General features: G+C 43.8%; 1 protein-coding gene across 3 annotated transcripts; it reads right to left on the bottom strand.

Moving 5' to 3' along the window:
• Positions 1-4,457: 4,457 nt before the first annotated feature.
• PEX13 (peroxisomal biogenesis factor 13) lies at positions 4,458-20,292 on the bottom strand. 3 transcript variants are annotated; one of them, XM_053247055.1, is made up of 6 exons: positions 20,243-20,292; positions 18,926-19,118; positions 12,296-12,556; positions 11,859-12,067; positions 9,294-9,419; positions 4,458-6,952 (listed from the first exon to the last, which is right to left on the bottom strand). In XM_053247055.1, exons 2-6 carry the CDS (start codon positions 18,976-18,978, stop codon positions 6,654-6,656), a joined length of 948 nt encoding a protein of 315 aa, XP_053103030.1. In that variant the 5' UTR covers positions 18,979-19,118; positions 20,243-20,292; the 3' UTR covers positions 4,458-6,653. The 3 variants fall into 3 exon arrangements, 2 of the variants coding, with proteins under 2 accessions (XP_053103030.1, XP_053103019.1); XR_008306385.1 differs by lacking the exon at positions 20,243-20,292 and having other exon boundaries at positions 4,458-4,716; positions 5,841-6,952; positions 11,859-12,556; positions 18,926-19,109; XM_053247044.1 differs by lacking the exon at positions 20,243-20,292 and having other exon boundaries at positions 11,859-12,556; positions 18,926-19,109.
• Positions 20,293-20,375: the final 83 nt, after the last annotated feature.

Genomic DNA, 20,375 nt, shown 5'->3' with positions numbered 1-20,375 from the left:
GATAGTGGTTCAGTAATCAGATGACAACTTAAACTAATCAAGGGATTTGCATCATATCATGGAAGGCTTCAACAGTACATTAAGACAGGTGTTCCCAGCCCCAAATCCTAAGAAAATACATTGCATATTGGTGTCTTAATGGAGGCGATTTCCAGCTTCATGTCCCCAGACATTGGCCTCCTACAAAACCATTGTGGCTGGGGATGATGAGAGTTGGAGTCCAACATCATCTGGGGACCCAAGGCTGGGACCTGCCTGCATTAAGACAGTTGCCACCCATACAGTTGTTCAAGGCATGTAGCTTCTTTCAGAAATAAATCGTTTCCTTGGGGGTAGCTTGGGATTTAGACTTCAGTTTCAGATTTGTTCCCTCAAGTTGCTTTAACAACTTTAAAGTGAGGAACAGCCTGAACAATAAATGGCCTTTGTACTCTTCGGCTCCAAACTCACTAAAACCTTTGTACACATAGTACCTTGCTATTTCTCAGTATAGCTACACCCCAGTGCCTTGCAAGCAAGTACACATTTCCTTATTTGCTCAAGAAGCATTCAGGTACGATTAAACACAACCCAGCGGGGAAATGCTTGACTAACAAGCAGAAGGTTGCTGGTTCGAATCCCCACTGGTACTATATCGGGAAGCAGTGATATAGGAAGATGCTGAAAGGCATCATCTCATACTGCATGGGAGGAGGCAATGGTAAACCCATCCTACCAAAGAAAACCACAGGGCTCTGTGGGCTCCAGGAGTCAAAATCAACTTGACAGCACACTTGTAGGCCAAATAAATTTTGTTCCTAACAGTATGCATAAAATTTCAGAGGACCAAAAAAAGAAAAAGAAAACACTCTTCAAGCTGCTAGCAAGAGGAAAACACCAACCCAACCAAGGTGGGAGAGTACACGTGTCCTTGTGTTAGTGTACCAAGGACAATATGTGCCTGTATGTGCAGAGTATTGCCAGAAGTTTCTCAAAGCTTCCTGGTAATTGTCAACATGCTTATTTTATTTTAAAAATGTCATTATCATGACAGACTCAACTGTCTGAGCTCTATGGGCCTTGAAAGTGTGTGGACACAACCCATTGTACAGGTTTAAATTGCCATCTCATCATCTGTCAACAGTTAGAAGCTGTTACTCAGCTAATAAAAATGCATAGAGCAATCCTTAACCTCCTCTCAGCCAAACTGCAAGTTCTTATAAAAAGGTATTGCTCCCCAAAGTGATAGCAAGGATTCTTTTAACTTTATCTTTCAACAGCTGAACACACAGATGGAGCAATTTCCATTTGCTCACACACAAATGGAGCAAACCTCACTGATTTTTTCGACACTTCACGTCCCTGGCTGTTTCAACCATTACCACACTCAAAAGGTTGCAAGTTTACTTTTATAACATCTCTCTTATTAGCTGTCTAGTCTCCCAAGCATTTTTTTGCATCGGACACACTGCAGTCAAATTAAATAGTTAAAAAAAATATGAATAGGATTTCAGTTGTAAGTGACAAAAAGTAAATCTGACCATTTTCTGCATTCTGGCTTCTGATGAATTCTCCTATGCTCTAAAAAGAAGCTGACATGTCCCATAACATAACGCAGGTGTTGCAGACTCCACCCACACTGCTGTGGGGCTTTGACACACATGGTGACTGCTGGGCAAGATGGCTATTCCAGTACAGTTTACCCTTGTATGATCACAGGTCATATGCTACTTGCATCCAACAGTGCAGGACATCAGCCATCCAGCATTTTTGGCATCCTGATCCTAAAAACAGAATATTCTAGTAGTAGGGGGGGAAATATCAATGAGACTTAATCAATGGAGAGGAGAGCTGGTCTTGTGGTAGCAAGCATGACTTGTCCCCTTAGCTAAGCAGCATCTGCCCTGGTTGCATATGAATGGGAGACTAGAAGTGTGAGCATTGTAAGATATTCCCCTCAGGGGATGGTGCTGCTCTGGGAAGAGCAGAAGGTTTCAAGTTCCCTCCCTGGCTTCTCCAGGATAGGGCTGAGAGAGACTCCTGCCTGCAACCTTGGAGAAGCCACTGCCAGTCTGTGAAGACAATATTGAGCTAGATAGACCAATGGTCTGCAATGCAATATACTACTGCAGCTTCCTATGTTCCTATGTAATGTTTTCATGATACCTTTATACTTTTACTTTGCAAGAATCCAGAGCTAGATGTTGTGTGTGTACCCCCCCCACACACACATTTAAAAATACAAATTAAGGTGGTGATTTGTACTCTTACACCACTATATTGGGTCTAGTAAAAGACATCTTCTTTGTGCCTGTAACAGATTACAGCCTTTGTCTCAGAGCATGTCACATGAGGGGGGGAAATTATCCACGGTGAGCTGCCTGGCTGGGCTTCTCATAAAACTAATGTGTTTCTGGTAGAATTAAAATGCTGCCGCCGCCACCACCCCTCTTATCGACAGAGCTTGACCCTCCCTTGGCTTGGGCTGGAATCTGAGGGAAAACTCTCTTTATTTTGCTATAGGAGTACAAAAACCTTTCATGCGTAGGCCTACATATGATAAGAAAACTGATAGCTGCCGAGCGCTTGAGGATGCTTTTGCAACAGAGAAATCCTTTCTGCCCTCCCTTTTTCTTGAGTTAAAAACCGACTCTGAGAGGCTTGTAAAAAGAAAAGAACAAAAAAGGTTTTATTCAGTTACTACGTACTGCTTCTGTCTGAGGCTCTTAGGTTTTAAATACACTGAAAAATACTTAGTAGGTTACAAAAATAGGTTGTCTTAGGCTTCAGTTTCAGTTTGCACTTAGGCACGCTTAAAAGTTTACAGAGTCTTTTGCAGTGCCTTAGGTGGGTTGAGTGTAGGCTAGTGTATCTTATTTTAATTACACTGTAGGTAAACAATAGAACAGTATCAGGAATATGCAAAGCACACACACAAAGAAATATAAGTTTCTAACACAAAATCTAACCAACTGTTCCCTATGTTGAATCCCCTTTTCCTTGAAAACTCACCCAACACCTGATGAGAATCAAGCTTCCTGCAATCCTGTCTTTCAAGGATCTGTAGTTATTTCCCAAGAGAAACCTCCATGCTGGCTTTGACCAGAGAGAGCATAAACTCCATGTCCCTCACTAAGCCATTCCGCACGCGCTTCTCCAGCACAGACCACCCTTCTTGTTCCCAGAATTCCCAGCAACCGCTCTCTAGATCCCACCCACCTGGTGTACGGATTGGCTGCCCTGGAGTTCACCAGCCTGTCAGTCGAGACAAGCGTTCATGCCCTGTTCACTCTTTAGAGTTAATAGGGAGTTAACTCTACAGTGCCCTGTATCACTACAGTGCCCTTTATTTCTGGAGATGCCAAAATGATTGTCAGCTACAGTAATTAATATCGTCTAATGCACAACTGGATAGTTGTCTGGATGATTTCTCACTTACAGTATTTTAACAGCAAGGAGAATTACATGTAAAATAATTTTAAAACCCTGTGGAAGCTAACCTTGTGCTAATTGCTCATCTCTGAAACTCAATGCTCCATACTTGTAAAATATGAACATTATTTAGTTATCTTTGACTGAGTCTTTTTGCAGCACTGCTAGCCAGTTTTGAAGTTTTGGTGTCAGAATCCCTGATCTTTAGCAATTCAGGTTTGGACTTGTATATGTGGGTTATCTCAGGGTTAAGGGGGCATTACTCCCCCACTTATCCCCTGCTCAAGGTGTACAATAGATCATTGATTTTGTTCTCTAAGGCAATGTTTTGTTCTTGGCCCGAGTGGGGATCTCAGGATATTAGGAGGAAAATAATAATTAAATCCCACACGCGTGGCATCTACCTTCCTCAGGTGTAATATAAAACCACCCAGAAAAGCAAGTTTTAGGTGGTATAGAAATATTTTAATTAATTAATTAATTAAATATAATGTAAAGAGATAGCTGAGACACAGGGCTGTTAGTATTGGATCTAGGTACTGCACGATTGCATTTCCTTTCAAGTTGACCCTCATATTGATATTATAAAACTGAATGTTTCCAAAAGAAAAGAGTGGTGTATTCTTTTCAGTGGAATTTGATTGATTTATACAGGTTAATCCAACTACATGACAAAATCTTTCGATAGTTTGTTAAATACAGCCAAGCAACAGCAAAGAAAGATTAGACTGCAAACTCAAGTGTACTTCCTAGGAAGCAAGACTCATCAAATTCATCAGGACTCACTTCAAAGTATCTATTTTGCTAGACTAGATAGATGGGCCTGATCCAGCAGGGCTGTTCTTATGTTGTTAAAGTCAGTCAACAGATTTTATTTTTTTAATAAGCAACCACTTTTTAACCCACTGATAATGATCTATAATTAAACAAAATAAACTAACATTTAGTCATATGAACTGAAAACAGTTGAAGCCCATTAAAAATCTGGGAAGTGTTTCCACCCCACACCCCCAGCCAGTTTGAATTTTCAATAGACAGACACCTGGTAAAATGAAAGATTTGTTTTATTTAAATCTCAAGCATTAATACAGAAAAAGAAGCCTACTCTAAATTCCCTAGTGTATTTCAGTCACACCCATTTCCCTTCTCTGTGTGTGGCAGAGATCACTCTATCCAAAAGTACCTAGTAAAGATCAGTACCTAGTAAAATGGTCAGTGTCTGATGTGCATGCTTGTTCAAGACCGGCCCACCTTCTCTCTAAGGCTGGCTTTCCATTCTCTTCCTTCGCAGCTGCTATCATCTCACTGAAAAAAAATTCACATTTTTCACCAGAAGCCACTGCACTGCTCCATTTTTAAACAGAGAGAGGCAAAAGGATATTCCAAACTTTTGGACCTCAGCACATTAGTCAGTTATACTACTAGTCAGCCTAGCTGGTTTTGCAAAATGCCTGCCAGCAAAGCTATTAGATTGTGCAAACTGCTACTATAAACTGTTCACTACATTGCAATATGAATGCAAATGAACCTCTTACAGTGAAAAGAATGCGAACTGGCTGTAGGGATGTGCACAGAACCAGCGGTTCCACTGGTTTGAAGGTGGCAGGGGTCTCCCTTTAAGAGCGGGGGAGGGTGCACTGACCACCCCGCCGCTTTCCCTCCACTGGCATCCGTGTTTCTTAATGCTCATCGGGGCGGCAGCGTACCTCCCTACCACCCCGTTGCCCTCATCTTCCAGATATGACTGGAAGTCGCTGATATGCCTGCGAGACCCCTGCCACCTTCGAGCCTCCTTGCTGCGGCTCCATGCACAACCCTAACTGGCTGGCGGCAACATAGGGGAAAAGGTGCTCTGCAAAAGCATTTTTATTTAGGATGAAGGAAACTCAAGTCACCCATGCATATGTCAGATTTAGTTTCCAATCTTGGAAACACGTGCATTTTATGATGGGCTATAGAGAGGATGGACATAAAAAGTTGCAATGCAAGCTCAAAATATTTTTAGTATTTTTCTTTGCTGTAACACACTGAAAAGCTCAGAGTTTGTAGATTAATTAATCTAATCTAATAAATTATACCCTATCAACTAATTAAAGTGAATTAGTTGATCACTCATCAAGTCTTCTCAGAATAAACCTGGATTTTTACTGAACCATTCGGAATAGTATGGCCTCTGCCTTAATGCACAGGTAAACAGGATGTTATAAAACAAGGGTTTCATTTTCATTTGTATACTAATCTGTCCCATTTTTAGAAGCAAATGTCAAATTTAGCATTCTAAACACAGCAAATATCACAAGATCATTATGCAGAATATTAAGTGATATAGTAGGCAGTTCATGTTTTCAATTTTAAGGGACCATCAGTAACGATTTACATATGATCTTTGTTAACCACTCAGGCTCAAATGAGATGAAAGTATGGCTTACCTAAGTTTCAAAACGCAGATCTGCTACCATCATGTCTAGTTTGAGCCTCAGTGAGATATTTTTGACAGGTCTAACTGCAGACTGAAGGACACAAATTTTATAAGCTGAGATGGAAGAATACGTGCCCTCTGTCCAGACAAAAGAACTTCATGATATAAGCCCAGCACAAAGAAGCAGTTCTCAACGCTTGTAAGAAATTTATTTTGTTCTTGGCAAAACACACCTCAAACTACATTTAAGTGAGTTTGTTGCCCCCTTAATTGTTATATGATATGTCCCTCATAAAACTACTAACTAGTTGAAGTGTTAATATTCCCCTTAAAGGTGTTCTTGTTGATAGCCTGTTTCTGTGAACCAAAGACTCTCTATCTGCCTCACAAAAAACTGGGTTTAAGGAAAAACCTCAATGAACATTGCAGACTCTCTGAAAACATTCTTCTCATTTTCTCTCTCCATATCGCCACATTGATACTATATTCAACAGACTTTTCAGTCACCAAGGAGGATTTCAAACAGAGAGCTGTCTTAGGAACCTAGAAGCACCACTCTGTCAGCTGATGAGGACAAGATGCTAACCTGATCAAACCAGAGATCATAAAATGGACACTAGCTTGCAGAACACAACCATCTAATGTTAAATGAACCAAGCACAGCACTGAGACCAATAACGTCCCCAGCTATGCCACTACCAGGTATGAATGGCAAGTTACCCAGATACAGTCAACAACTGTTCTGCTACATCACTATTGAATGCCTACCCTACAATATTACTGGTGAGCACAATCCCATTACTTTGATAAATCTTCAAACACATCAAAGGTCCTTTGAATCTCCACCGAGCACACTAGGGCTGGAGGTGACAGGAACTTTATTTGTTTCCACAAAAACTGACTCAAAAGCAGCTTCCTGCTCCTCCAGTGTGTCAGCGGCTGTGGCTCCTTGAACAGACGTTGCACTGGGAAATGTTGGCTGATGCTCTGTAACCTTCTCCAGCTCGGTGGTTCTCTTCCCTTTCCTTTTGCCCAGTATTCTGACATAATTAGCTGGTACAAGTCCTGTTGTCTGACCATCACGGCTAGCCAAAAGCCATCCACGTATTTTGGGCTGTTGTTCTGATAAAGAAAGAAAGAAAAACTTGTAGTCATAAGGAGAATTTGCACATCCTGACACTCAGTTTTGATGATATTAGGATAACTCAACAATGACTGTTTATATCAGATTTTGTGTGGACCTTTCAAGCTTTTTTGAACTGTGGGAAAAACCAATCTGAAGAATACCTGAGATGTAATGATTAAGTCAACAGTTAAAATGGCTAAAAGGTCAATATTTAAATAAAACAGTAGGTATGCCCACAGTCAAATATTAGGAATGGGAAGCGTTTAAAGAGAACTGGCAGATTTCATCAACAGAAAACAATGAAGCAATGTCCATCACACTCCCTTCAATCATAAGTATTTTGCAGAATATGTTTCTGGGCTTATTCAGATATACATAGGTTCAGATCTTACACATCACACTGACCCTGAGATTTTTATTTTTTTAAATCCTCTCCAATTTGTGTTTTGAGCAAATTCTAGAGTCACGAGTTAAAGCAACATAAGTGGACAGTTCAGTCTTGAGTACTTAGACTAAACACTTTCAGATGCTTAAAATGTCTTCTAACAAGTCTGGCCACTGGCCCAAGAAATAAAGGGTGCTTTCCCCCAGCCCTGCTACTTGAGATGCTGGGAACTGAATTTGGACTCTTCAGCATAGAAGGTATGTGCTGCAGCACTTGGATAAAATGTCCACACACACACAGCGGAACTGTATGCTGAAAATGACCTTGGATACTACAGAGAAGGTCACAAAAATGGAAAGTAGCCCAAAAGTAACAGTAAGGCAATATTTGTATTAGGTTCAGCCTAGAGCCTTTGGAGTCAGGCGGTATATAAATAAAATAAAATAACAAAACCAAAACAAAACAAAGATAGCTGATTTGGATGATACTGCCTGCCCTTCAAATACCACAATGAGGTTTGCATGTACACATGTCCTGCCCCCACCCCACAGCTGCATAACTTCATTGTGGGGTGGACCATCTGAACTGCCCCTCACACATTTAATACCACATTAAAGTTGCATTTAAATTGCACAGTGAGAGGCAGTTTGTATATGCCCAACCCCATGATCCCACAGAGCAGAATGGCATGCTGGGAGGGGGCTGACACACACATGCTTATGCCCTTCATTGCTGGGATCATCCCTAGTGAGGACCAGTGCTAATCTAGCTCCTCCCCTCCAAGAGCTATGCCCACCTGCAACCAGCCAGCCACTCTCCATCAGAGATGTTGATGGAAGTTTTAACGTATTTATTGCTTTTTATTAATACTGTTAACACTCTTTGGGAACCCAGATTGAAAAGCAGGTAACAATTTAAAAATAAATAAATAAATCACACAGTGGGCAGGGCTAGCTCTGAACGAGCCCTTAAATGATATTGTGCCAAGAGATTGTGCAATAATGCTGAAGTCTCTGGCAATGATTTTCTGAGAAGACCTAATGTCCAAGAGGGGAAGGATGAAGGATCTTTGGCTGTCATTGGCTCAACTGCTCAGATCCTAGAGAAAGGCAAAGGCCTAGTTCAGGTGCCATATTCCCAATTCAACAAATCACAGTTTGCTGAATTGAGAATTTTCCCTCCCTTGAGAATGTTCCCTCATTCCCTCCGTGTGCCTGGCTGAAGTCCTGATTTGTTAGCTCAGTTTGCTGCGATGCTTGAACCGGGAAACTAGAGTTTGAGTGGTCCCTATGAATCAGGATTGCAAACCGAGATCAAACCATTTGTAGAGAGGACTCAAGGATAGTTTCTCAGTTTGGGCATTATGCTGCAGCAAACTGGTTTAATGAACCAAGAAATGCTCTATGAAGCCAGAAACCTTCAAGCTAATTACTAATTCAATCATTCCCACCTAGTAAAGGTAGGTGGAAGGAGGAGGATCTGGAGTAATTTTAAGAAATTGAGAGGAGAAATCAGACAGGAAGGAAAACTGGGCAAAAAGGAGAACCCCATGTGGCCAAGAATGACAGGAGTGAGGAAAGCTGAGGTTCACATATCGACCTGAAATAGCTAGCCAAAATTTTGGCTCAGGCAGCTGAGAATAGTTTTGCACAAATTTTACAAAAAAGGGCAGAGATTAATGCAGATACCGCTGTAGAGCCACAAGAACAAGGGTACTTCCTTTGCTGTTAAAACAAACACAAACTGTTTGCAGGCACTTCCACTTTCTCTTCAGCCCCAGCATCACTTGCCAAGAACAACAACAAGAAGTGGCTCTGCACTCCAGAGGCCCAACTACCTGCCTCCAAAGCTCTCTCAAAGTATCCCTAATTCAGCTAAGCCACATCCATATTTATTTCAAAGGACTGCACTAACGTTTGTGGATTCTTCCTTATCAACTAAAACCTTTTTACCTTTTGGTGCTAGTTTTAGCATGTCACCAGTGCGAAAAGAAATTTCTTCTTCCGAAACAGCACTGAAGTCATATTCTGCTCTTCCAACAACGTGATCATCCTCTCCACTTGCCCAATTGCTGGAAGCTGTTCCAGAGAACAAGGGTGAAATAAGTCAACATAGTCCAGCTAGACAAGTACAATGCCAATGACCCCCTGCTAACTGAGCAAAGAGGCACCTTTTTAAAGGCGGAAAGCAACTGGCCCTATCCATCCCCAGCACAGCATCCCTCCAGTGGCTGTTGCTGGTGTCTATCTTATGTTGTTTTTTTTAGATTGTGAGCCTTCTGCAGACATGGAGCCACTTTATTTATATCTATTGTAAACCACTTTGGGAACGTTGGTTGAAAAGTGGTATATAAATATTCATAACGCCTTATATTCAGAAAACCAACATCTGAGAGGCAGCATAATGCAATGGCACGAGGATGAGTCTCAAAACACCACTCTAAACAGCTTTGCAAATAAGCCCCAAGCAACAATGCTTTACTAGCAAAATTGTGCATTCATACTGAATGCCATTTAATATGTTAGGGGTGGGGGGAAATTCCAACATTTGTAAGCATTCCTACATTTGAAAACCATTATTACTTGATAGAGGTAATTAGGCAAGTGACTGAACTCCTCAGCAGAAGGATATGATGTAAACATAACATGTTTTACTTGGTGACCAACATATATTCAGCCTGCAATAGTTTAATGCTTTACAGCCTCAAAATATTTTGATAGTATTACACGTCTAGCCCAGTGATCCCTTTAAGGCATGTGAGAAGGCCGGTGAGAGAAGGAGGCGATCAGCAGTTCATCCCAGCCTGGAGATAAGAAAACAGGGAAGGAAATGATGGTGGTGTGAAGGCTACCCAAACACTGCACACAGATAATGCTCATATCTTGATCTCTTTAGACCTTTCAGACAATCAGTCTGTGTAGTCTAGGCATGCAGGTCAAGCATCCTGTTTCTGAGCTCAGAGACAGCCTATGAGGGCGTGTAATGCTCGCCTTGAATAAAAGGTGAGCATTACATGCCCCAAATTCTTCTCTGGCTGAGATATATTTTTATGCTTGTGTTTTAACTTTTTTTTAAAAAAAAATCAGATTGATTTTATACTTTTTAGCTAAATATTTTAATATGTCTTTTTTATAATCGTGTTTTTAAATTTTATTGTGAGCCGTCTTGGGATTTTCTTAATGAAAGGCGGGGTATAAATTTAACAATAAAATAAAATAAATGTGCATGTGTGTGCACTCACAGGTTTTTTAAATGTCCGTTCAGTTAATTTTAGATCCCGCTCAGGTTGACGCACGAAGGCCCCGCTCTCAGTGCAGATGCACACACACTACCTTGACACTGCTGCCCAGAACAAAACTCATTCCACATGCAGATGGAAAAAATTGGCGGGAACACTGGTCTAGCTCATTGCACAAAGGTGCTTCAGTAAATCAGATTTTTAAAAAAACTTCTTTTTCAAATCATCCATGTACCACAAATGAATGGGTTCAGGTAGGCCATGAAAAGTGTTTGTGGGCTACTAATTTTTGTAGAGTTATTTGCTAATAGCTATTGTGGGCTTGTCTGAACAAATAGAGAGGTCATAACACATTGCTAGCACTAGAAGGTGAGTTTGAGTAAGCTTTCATCATACAACCCACTCTGCTAAGACATTAAAGTGCATCTTCCTTTCAGCAAGTGTTGGGCATTCAAGCAGTAAGTAGTTTCCTTGGGAAAGTTCTTCTGGCTGAATATTCCAGGGAGAAATTGGGATGAGAAGAAAATCCAGTCTTAAGAAGATTTCTGTGTAACTTGAAAGTGTGCGCATTGCACCGGACATTACCTGTCCCAAATAAAAATGTCTGTACTTTGTAAGGCCAACATGCTGCAAAGACCCACCTACCTCTGGAGTCTCCATTTATATGTGAACGGAATAATTAGCAGAGCAATTGATCCTGCTAACTGGAAAAAGAGGCACCTTTTAAAGAGGGATCTCTCTTATATTAGCAGGGGGAGAGCAACCGTCCTACTCAATTTCCAGCACAGCATCCCACCCACTGGCTGTTCCTGGGTCGCCCTTGTGTTTCTTTTTAGATTGTGAGCCCTTTTGGAATAGGGAACTATCTTCTAATTCCGTTTGCTATGTAAGCTGCTTTGTGAACTTCTTTTTCTGTTGAAAAGTAAAAACATTTTCAAAAACAGCAAGTACCTAAAATGTTAATAAAGCTGTGAAGTTAGACAGCAGTTAACATAGGATGAGCTGATGCTTTGCTCCTTGTTATATTTCACTACATGTTTGCAGGAAGATGAAAAAAAGATGTTTGAGTAGTAAAGATAAAATAAAATAAAAAAGTTAACTTTCCAAAGGTATTAAAACCATTGTACCAAGAAGGAATTAAATGCTTATACCAAGTTTAGGTTACCTTCATAGCCCAAAACACTACATTGATTAAAGCTCAACTTTGCACTATTTGTTCCAATTACCCCAGAGCTCAGGAGCAGAAAACAGGAAGTGTTTTTAATGCTGCTTCCATTACCTGTTTCATCCTCAGTATAGGTAGATAGCAGCTTCCATATGAGGTAGGGTCCCCCCATAACAACAGCAAAAAACAAGAAAATGGGCCAGGATTTTGCAGAGCTGGCTGCTCTGTCCTCAGGACCAACGCGAGCCACAGTTCCTTCACTTTCTGCCCACAAATCCTCGTTCTCCGAGCTCTTCCTCAGACCCAGCAACCTCTGCAGCCTCCTGTAGAGGAACCGGATAGTTCTGACTAAGGCAAAAGCAGAAAACACCTTGGTGAAGTGTATTTTAAGTCGGGAGAAGTGGTTGGCTACGTCCAAGACAGCCCGGAAACTGTTGTAGACTGCCGAAAAGGTAGCATCCATCATCATGCTGACCGAGGCAAATGCGTGCACAATGCTTTCGATGGACTGGAAAGCACCCCGGCTGCTCTCTTCAGCCTGCTGAACAAACCTGCTGGGAGGAATGTCGTCCATCCGAAACCGGTTATAGCCCAAGCCGCTGTAGCCATAACTGTAGGGGCTGTAGCTTCCATAAAAAGAATTTCCATATGTGCCGTAGCCCGGAGAAAAAGAGCTGCTGTACGAAGGTCGGAAAGTACTCAGGGCGGTGCTCCCAGTCTGCTGTGATGGCCTTGGCAAAATAGGAGGGGGCACTCGGGTGAGGGTGGGTTGCCCGGGCCTAGTCAGCTGGCTGACCCCAACTTCAGCAGATCTAAAGAGTCAGAAGTTCACTGTTAGCACACAGGATAATGTTATGCTCTACAACAGTGGTTATTACCATGGGGTCCGCCAGATGTGGCTGAACTACAACTCCCAGCATCCCCAGCCACAATAAACTGGCAGTCCCCACATTAAGAACTACCATTCTAGAATAACTCCTCATCTTAGACTTCTCCAAGACATCTCATATGCTTATGATCATGTGTGTTCCTCTGGAACTTGCTCCTGTTACCAGCTGATAGTACTAAAATGCTGGACTCCAGAAATCTATAAATAATATCTTCCTCTACAATAAATACTCTTGAGCAGCTCTTCTGTTCTGGCTTTCGATAACATAAAACGTTACATCCCAATAATATGTCCCCAATTCAGTGCTTGTCTGCAGAGGCAAGTGCTGAATGTGGGGAGAGGTCTTCCTGTGACTGAGAATCCTATGATGTCTGGGGGATGAGTAGGGGCATGAGTAGGGAGTGTACTGGTGTGGGGAGACAGCTATCTGGCACACTCCCAATCCCCCCACATTCAGTGAATGCAGAGATAACATCGGCGGAGGGCTAGACTCCCACATTAATCTCAAGCAGCAAAAATATGCATGGATTTAGAAAATAAGAATTCTGCTCCCTACAGGTGCAGTCCACCTCCCCTGCCCCAAAAGGGTGAGAGTGACTCCAGCTTACATTATTCACATCTGTATGTCTTTCAGCACTCAGTTTCCAAGAGTCTACTATTACTAGCAATGCTTTTCTGTTGGCTCCCCGGAGCCCCCTCATTTGTGTTTGAGTCTCTAGGCTTGGAGATCTCACTCTTGATATGCTCAGGAGCCTCACAGCATTGGGGAAATAAAGTACCTAGAGAGCAGGAGGCTGTTGGTCCAAATCGCCGCTGGTGTGTTTCCAATAATATGGGAAACTCCTACATCAGGCAGCAGCGCGATAGGAAGGTGCCGAAAGGCATCATCTCATACTGCGCAGGAGATGGCAATGGTAAACTTCTCCTGTATTCTGCCATAGAAAACCACATGGCTCTGTGGTCGCCAGGAGTCAACACCAACTCAATGGCACAATTTTACTTACTGTACTCAACTTTTTGAGTAGAGTTTCCTCAAAGCTGCTCCCAACATTCATAGAATACAATTTAAAAATTAGAAGAAAAATCAGAAGGCTTGGGATCGGACCTTCTCTGTTGTCGTCACTAGGTTGAGGAACACCCCCCCCCCCATGGATATAAGAGGACTGTCTTCTTTGGAGGCATTCAGGAGAGCCTTAAAGTCCCATCTTTTTAGCTTTTTAATGATATTTAGTTTTAATTGTAATTTTAATCTCCTTTTAATTGTTTTTGGTTGTGATTTTAATCTGCTTTTAATTGGGGTTTTTTGTTATATATTTTTGATTTGAGTGTAAACTGCCCTGAGCTGTTTTTGGAAGGATGGTATATAAATCGAATAAAGAAATGCCTCCCTCCCTCTCCAGGATCTCATGCAGGGCAGCTTGCCTTACACGGGGGCTGTAAAGGAGAAGTCAGCCCAGCTTCTAAGCAGGGCAAGCAAGAAACAGACCTCCCTTGAGGCTTGTTCCCAGCACCTACTATTTGGTGCCTCTGAACATGGAGGATACATCCAGCTATCACGGCTAACAGCCATTGAGGGGCCTCTTGGAGCATGGAATATTATGGCCTGTAGTACTTTAATACCACCTAAACCAGTGGCCGTCACATCATCCTCTGGCATGCCAATACAATGAAGGGTCATATAAATCAACACACGTGAAAACAGCCATAAAATGTGATACACATAAAATGTGATACTGAAGCAAGGGCTGGCCACAACTTCCTTGTGTGTACACACCAGATGTATGCACAGTGTAATAAGGATGTGCACGAACCTGTTCGCAGGCCCTTTTACGGGCCTCCAAACAGGTTTGAACACTGGCCAGCTCGAAGGTTCAACGGCAGGGGTGTGTGTGTGCCTTTAAGGGCATGAGAAGATGCACTCTCCCCCCCCCCCGTTTCCCCTGCCAGCACTCGATTTCCTAAAGGTCCGTAGGGGCAGCAGCGTACCTCCCTGCCACCCCCTTTACCTGAAGTACTCAGTGCACATGTGCGCACCTTGGGTGCATGCACGTGACATGCGCTGGCACGTTGAGTACTTCCGGTTACATCCGATAAAGGGGGCAATGGGGCAGCAGGGAGGTACGCTTCAGCCCCGACAGACTTTTAGGAAATTGAGCGCCAACAGAGGAAATGCGGCAGGGGCGGGGGAAATGCGGCGGTGGGGGAGTGCATCCACCCCCGCTCTTAAAGTTGTTATCCCCTCCCCACCAGTGGTCGAATGGCTCCTGCCAGTTCCATATACATCCCTACAGTGCAATACAGATCTGCGCAAATGTCAGCTATGATTATTTACATGCAAATTCCCTCCTATGTAGACATTCCTTCTACATAAGAATGCTGTCCAGGGCAAAGTCATCAAAGAGTCTAAAGGAACCAGAGTTCATTCAGAGCTAAAGATTAATGAATTAGTGATGTATCTTTGGACCTCAAATTGAATAAAATTGTGCATTTTCCAAATATGAAGCACTAAGCTTTTGCACGAATGTTGTTTTAATTATGGCAAGTGGATTCCAGTCGGTGGATACTTTTGTCACAATAAACCAGTTAAGCTTTAAAGTGCAGAGAGAGAGAGAGAGAGAGAGAGAGAGAGTTTTCCCCCACCCCCAAACTTGGGAGCAAGTTCCATTGGACTCTGTAGGATTTATTTGCATGTATATCTACATAGACACAGACTATTGACTGATTTTATGTAATATGGAAACCTTGAGTAAAGGCTAGAGTTGCAGATTCAGCTCAAAGGTCAATTGTGCAACAGCCTCCATTTCTGCTCATACAGTGTACATAGCATATGCCTGAAACCAAACACAAAACCAGGTTGGAACTCCTGGACAGTACCGAAGAGTTCAAAGAAAGCCTGGAGCAGCCAGCTAAACTGCACCTGGGTACAAGGCTGTGTCCATATTATAGACTCATTCAATTGCACTTTGGACAAAACATTGGGAACAGTGTAATCTTGAAAACAAATCCAAAAAAGAAACTTGGCTCACCAAAATTCTGGCCAGCCTATTTAGTTGCCAGGCAAAACCAGGGATGGGATGGCAGCCATTTACAAGTCTAGAATAATGATCTACTTCTTAGACTTGTTGTGAGGATAAAACGAGTAAAAATCATAGAGCATTCCATACCACTAATAAAGAGTCAGCAGTTCTGACAGTAAGCCTAGGGTTTGTTTCAGGTGTCTAGAAGGCTAGCAACTCAGTAGGTGTTTGGCAACCAGCTACTTGCTCCTGGGTAGCTGCATGTCTGGAGGGTAAATAGTAAAAGCTTACAGGAATCCACCTACAACTCATGTTTATGTGGTTCTTCTGACAAAGTAATGCTATTATATCAAAAAATACTTTTACAGCTTGATCCTATACACTGTTACTCTGAAGCTAACTCTGACAGAATTCAGTGATGCTTATTTCCACATTAAATGTGGATAGGAATGCAGGAATACAGATATGTTATGCAACCTTAACTATCCATGGAACACAGGTATGGAGTAAGGATAACCAGCTTCACCACACCTATTTTGATGGGAAACAGGGAGAGGAGGAGGAGGAGGAGGAAGAAAACCTAAGACTAGTGATAACTGCAACAATATGCAAGCAACAACTTGTTTCAGTGAGGAAATTCCTAGCAGAAAAACAATCCTGCAGTTTGCAATGAGCCTGAAGCCTATTACTAGTTCCCAGTTCCTTATTCCATATAGAGCTGCATAAGAACCTAACAAGGCACTGAATACAACATCTTTTAGCCAGAGCTTGTTCATACAGCTCCTTGTCAAACAAGAAACCGGGAAATAATAACTAACTTCTGTCTCTTCAAGCTGCAATGCATACAGGGCCATCAGAGCAAAATCTGAAACAAAAAGACCTCGGCCTCCCATTTAAAAATAACAGAGAGTGGGCGGGGGACATCCTATCCAGATAACTCACAAGAGGGGACGGAATATTGCACAAAACACCTTCTTTCAGCTGCTGTTCCAATTAGGAAACACACCAAATGCAATCCTATGTTTTAGATTTGGGCAAATTTTTGCGTTTCAAAAGAGTCGACATTTCCCAATACTGCATCACACACGTGCACACACATTAACAGACCGAGTAGTGTGAAGAGAGTACAAACCAGTGGGGAAACAGCAACTGAGTGGGGGGCTCCCCCACCATATTTTATTGTTAATTTGTAGTTTATAACGCTCCCCAAACCAAGCTCTCTGTGAGGACAAATCTCAAAGATGCACTGCACACCCAGTGAGTGCCAGCCAAAGGGGTGTCAGGAAAGCACTGAGGAGCCCCGAGTTTGAAAACTCCTACTCAGCCACCAAAACTGTTCCACTGGATCATACCAAAGGTCCATCTAGTCGAGCACCCCCTTTTCCCACTGCACTCAACCAGATGCTTCTGAGATGCCTAGAAGCAGGACATTTAGGCAAGTAGCTCTCTCTTGCTACTGCTTCCCAACAATTGGTATCCAGAGGCATACTGGTTCTGAATCTTGAGGTAGTCAAGAAGACGCTCATGGGGTGATCTTGGGGCAGTCATTCTCTCTTGGCCTAACCTACCTTAGAGGGCTGTGGTGAGGATAAAGAGGGGTATATGCAATGCAAACATCTGAGAGGTCTCCCTGCTGCATTTTCCTGTGATTTTGTTATAAAATTACTTTCAGATTTGTTCTTATTTAAATACAGTTTGCCTCCCCCAACTCGATGTTGGTGGCAAATATGGTCTCCCACAAGCAGAGATACTAACAGCGCCAATTTAAGAGATTGCCACCTTGTGAAAGGTTTCTGCTCCTCTCCCCAGTAACCTATGCATCCAACCTTTCAAGAGAAAAGAAATAAAAATAATCTGTCACCCCACAATCTGAACAATGGAAAGGAGACTTCCCTTAGCCTCTACCGTTAAAATAACTGAGATGTTTGAGGAAAGTTGTTGAGAGAGCTTCACCATCTCTACAGTAAAGTGCGCCGTCAAGACGATTTTGACTCCTGGCGCCCTCAGAGCCCTGAGGTTTTCTTTGGTAGAACACAGGAGGGGTTTACCATTGCCTCCTCCTACGCAGTATGAGATGATGCCTTTCAGCATCATCCTATATCACTGCTGCCCGATACAGTACCAGCGGGGATTTGAACCAGCAACCGTCTGCTTGTTAGTCAAGCATTTCCCCACTGCACCACTTAAGGTGACCATCTCTAGCAGACCTTAAAAGAGCTCTCAAGACACACTTGTTTAACCAAGCCCTTGATCAACCGTAAAGGTAAAGTTGAGCCATGGAGTTGGTGTCGACTCCTGGTTACCACAGAGCCCTGTGGTTCTCTTTGGTAGAATACTAGAGGGGTTTACCATTGCCATCTCCCGTGAAGTATGAGAGGACGCCTTTCAGCATCTTTCCTATATCGTTGCATATAGGTGTTTCTCATAGTCTACAAAACATACCAGCGGGGATTCAAACCGACAACCTCTGGCTTGCTAGACAAGTCATTTACTGTTAATGTTGTTGTTATATTGTGAGCCTTTTGGGACAGAGAGCCACTTTATTTATTTGTTTGATTGTTTCTATCTATGTAAACCACTTGGGGAACTTCTGTTGAAAAGCGGTATATAAATACTCGTTATATTTGTATATTATTATTTTTCTAACTGGTTTTAATGGTTTCTGTAAACTGCCAGGAGACATTTGTTTTTGGTGCACAGAAATGTAATACATACATACATGATTTGGGGGCCGAAGGTGTGTGTGTGTGTGGGGGGGACACAGTCTCCCTTTAGGAGGAGGAGGAGTATCCCCCATTGAGAGATGAGAAAGGAGGGCTAAGGGGCATATTCCTCTCCCTCTCCCCATACGGGGAAAGCAGCTTCTCCTTGCAAGCGTAGGGAAAGGGCCCGGGGGGCAGCGGGGCTCATCCGGGGAGTTAGTGGAGACGCAGCTCTCCCCTCCCCCCTCCCCCCCCCCGTGACAGCAGAACGTGGGGCACGAGAAGGGAAGGCCCGGGGGGCGGGGAAGCTTTTCCCGAGCTCTCCAGGGCTCAACTCCGGCCCTTCTTTCCCCACAAAGTCATTCAGCCGGGGGGGGGGGACAAGGAGAAGAGTCTCCCTGAGCATGGGCAGAGTGCCTCGCCGTGCCACTGCCCCACATCACCCTCCCCCTTTCTGGGGCGGGAGGCTTGAGCCCCCCAGCACCTGTTTCCAGCCATGCAGGTGGAATGGGCAGAGGCTTCTCCGTCCCTGCCCCTCCGCCGTCCCCGCTTTCCCCACCGAGCCCCACTCACAGGCGCCGGTTCTCCCAGGGCTTGGGGGGCGGCGGTTGGTTCGCCGCCATCATTGCGCCGCCGCCACCGGCGCTGCCTCCGCCTCCTCTCCGGGCGAGCGCCGAGCTATCGACCCTGCGCCACGAGCGCCCCTGCTGTCGCCGCCTCCTTTGCCGTCGATCGACTCTCTCGGGCTGCGACTGGTCCAGTCCACCTGCTCCCTCCAAAGAGATAGAGGCACATAAGCGGGGCACGAGCGACAACACACGCGCAGTTCTGGAGCGGCGCCCAAAGTATTGTGCGAGTGCGACTATGAAACCTAACCGATTTTTAGTGGGCTCTCGCCGTCCACAAGGGAAAACAAACAAATATACATATAGTCCCCTTGAAATTAAAGGTACACAGATTAGGCTTGACTAATTTATGTCCCGTTAATTCCCATAGTTAGTCATGACTAACTCAGGCGCTTAAGAGCGGCGGGCCGAATGGCCACGAAATGCAAGAGACTGGGGATAGAGGTCTTCTTTGGGTGCAACAAGGCCCTTTGTCTTTTCCATCCACACGTGACACAACTGTTTCCACCTGCCAAGGGTGGCTTCTACTCTCGTTCCAGAAGCCTGGTTCTCTTTAGGTTTGTTACAAGAAACTTAGTACAGAGACAGACAGTAATTCTTTACGGACCCATTAAACTGTTTAGCACGGGAGGAGTCTGTCCTTCTCCAACCCCAGCACAGCGCCCCTTCAGTGGCTGTTGCTGGTGTCTTCTGTTTCTTTTTCGATTGTGAGCACGGCGAGGCGGTGCCGGAGCCATGGCCGAGGCCTGGCGGCGCCCCCGAAGCCAGGCGGCTGGGAGACCTGGCGGCCCTTGCCCGGCCGGGGAGACCGGCCGCGTCCTGGAGACTGACGGCGGCGGGAGGGGAAATGGCGGCAGGGGGCCCGGAGCGCACAACTCCACCAGCGCCCGTTATTTAACGGGCTTAAAAACACTAGTATATATATATAAAACAAGCAGGAGGCTCGAGGCCTTTTCCCTTGGCCTGTGCTGCTTGCCAACATTCATGACCCTTCTCTTTAAAAAGATAGTTCTCTCCCTCTTTCTCCTTTGTGTGGCTATGAATGGCAATACATTGTTAAGGATCACTGGTACCCCAAAGCGCTCACAATCGAAAAAGAAACAGAAGACACCAGCAACAGCCACTGAAGCCATATATATATGGCACCCCTATCTATCTATCTATCTATCTATCTCTCTATCTCTGTTATATATGGGTTCATATATATATATATATATGAAGCCATATATAACAGATATACACACACACATATACACTTACTTACAATAGGGGTGCCCGGCAGGGCCGGACTGGGGGCACTGAGAAGGCAGTGGAATGTATGGGCACCAGGTTTTGAGCAGAATGGGTACTTGAGGGTGGGAGTATTTGCTGCTGCTGAGTGCGGTGGGGCGCGCAAT

Source organism: Hemicordylus capensis, chromosome 1 (assembly GCF_027244095.1).
Source record: "Hemicordylus capensis ecotype Gifberg chromosome 1, rHemCap1.1.pri, whole genome shotgun sequence".
NCBI lineage: Eukaryota > Metazoa > Chordata > Lepidosauria > Squamata > Cordylidae > Hemicordylus > Hemicordylus capensis.
The sequence above is the reverse complement of the archived record's forward strand: the minus strand, read 5'-3'. Positions and strand labels throughout refer to the sequence as shown.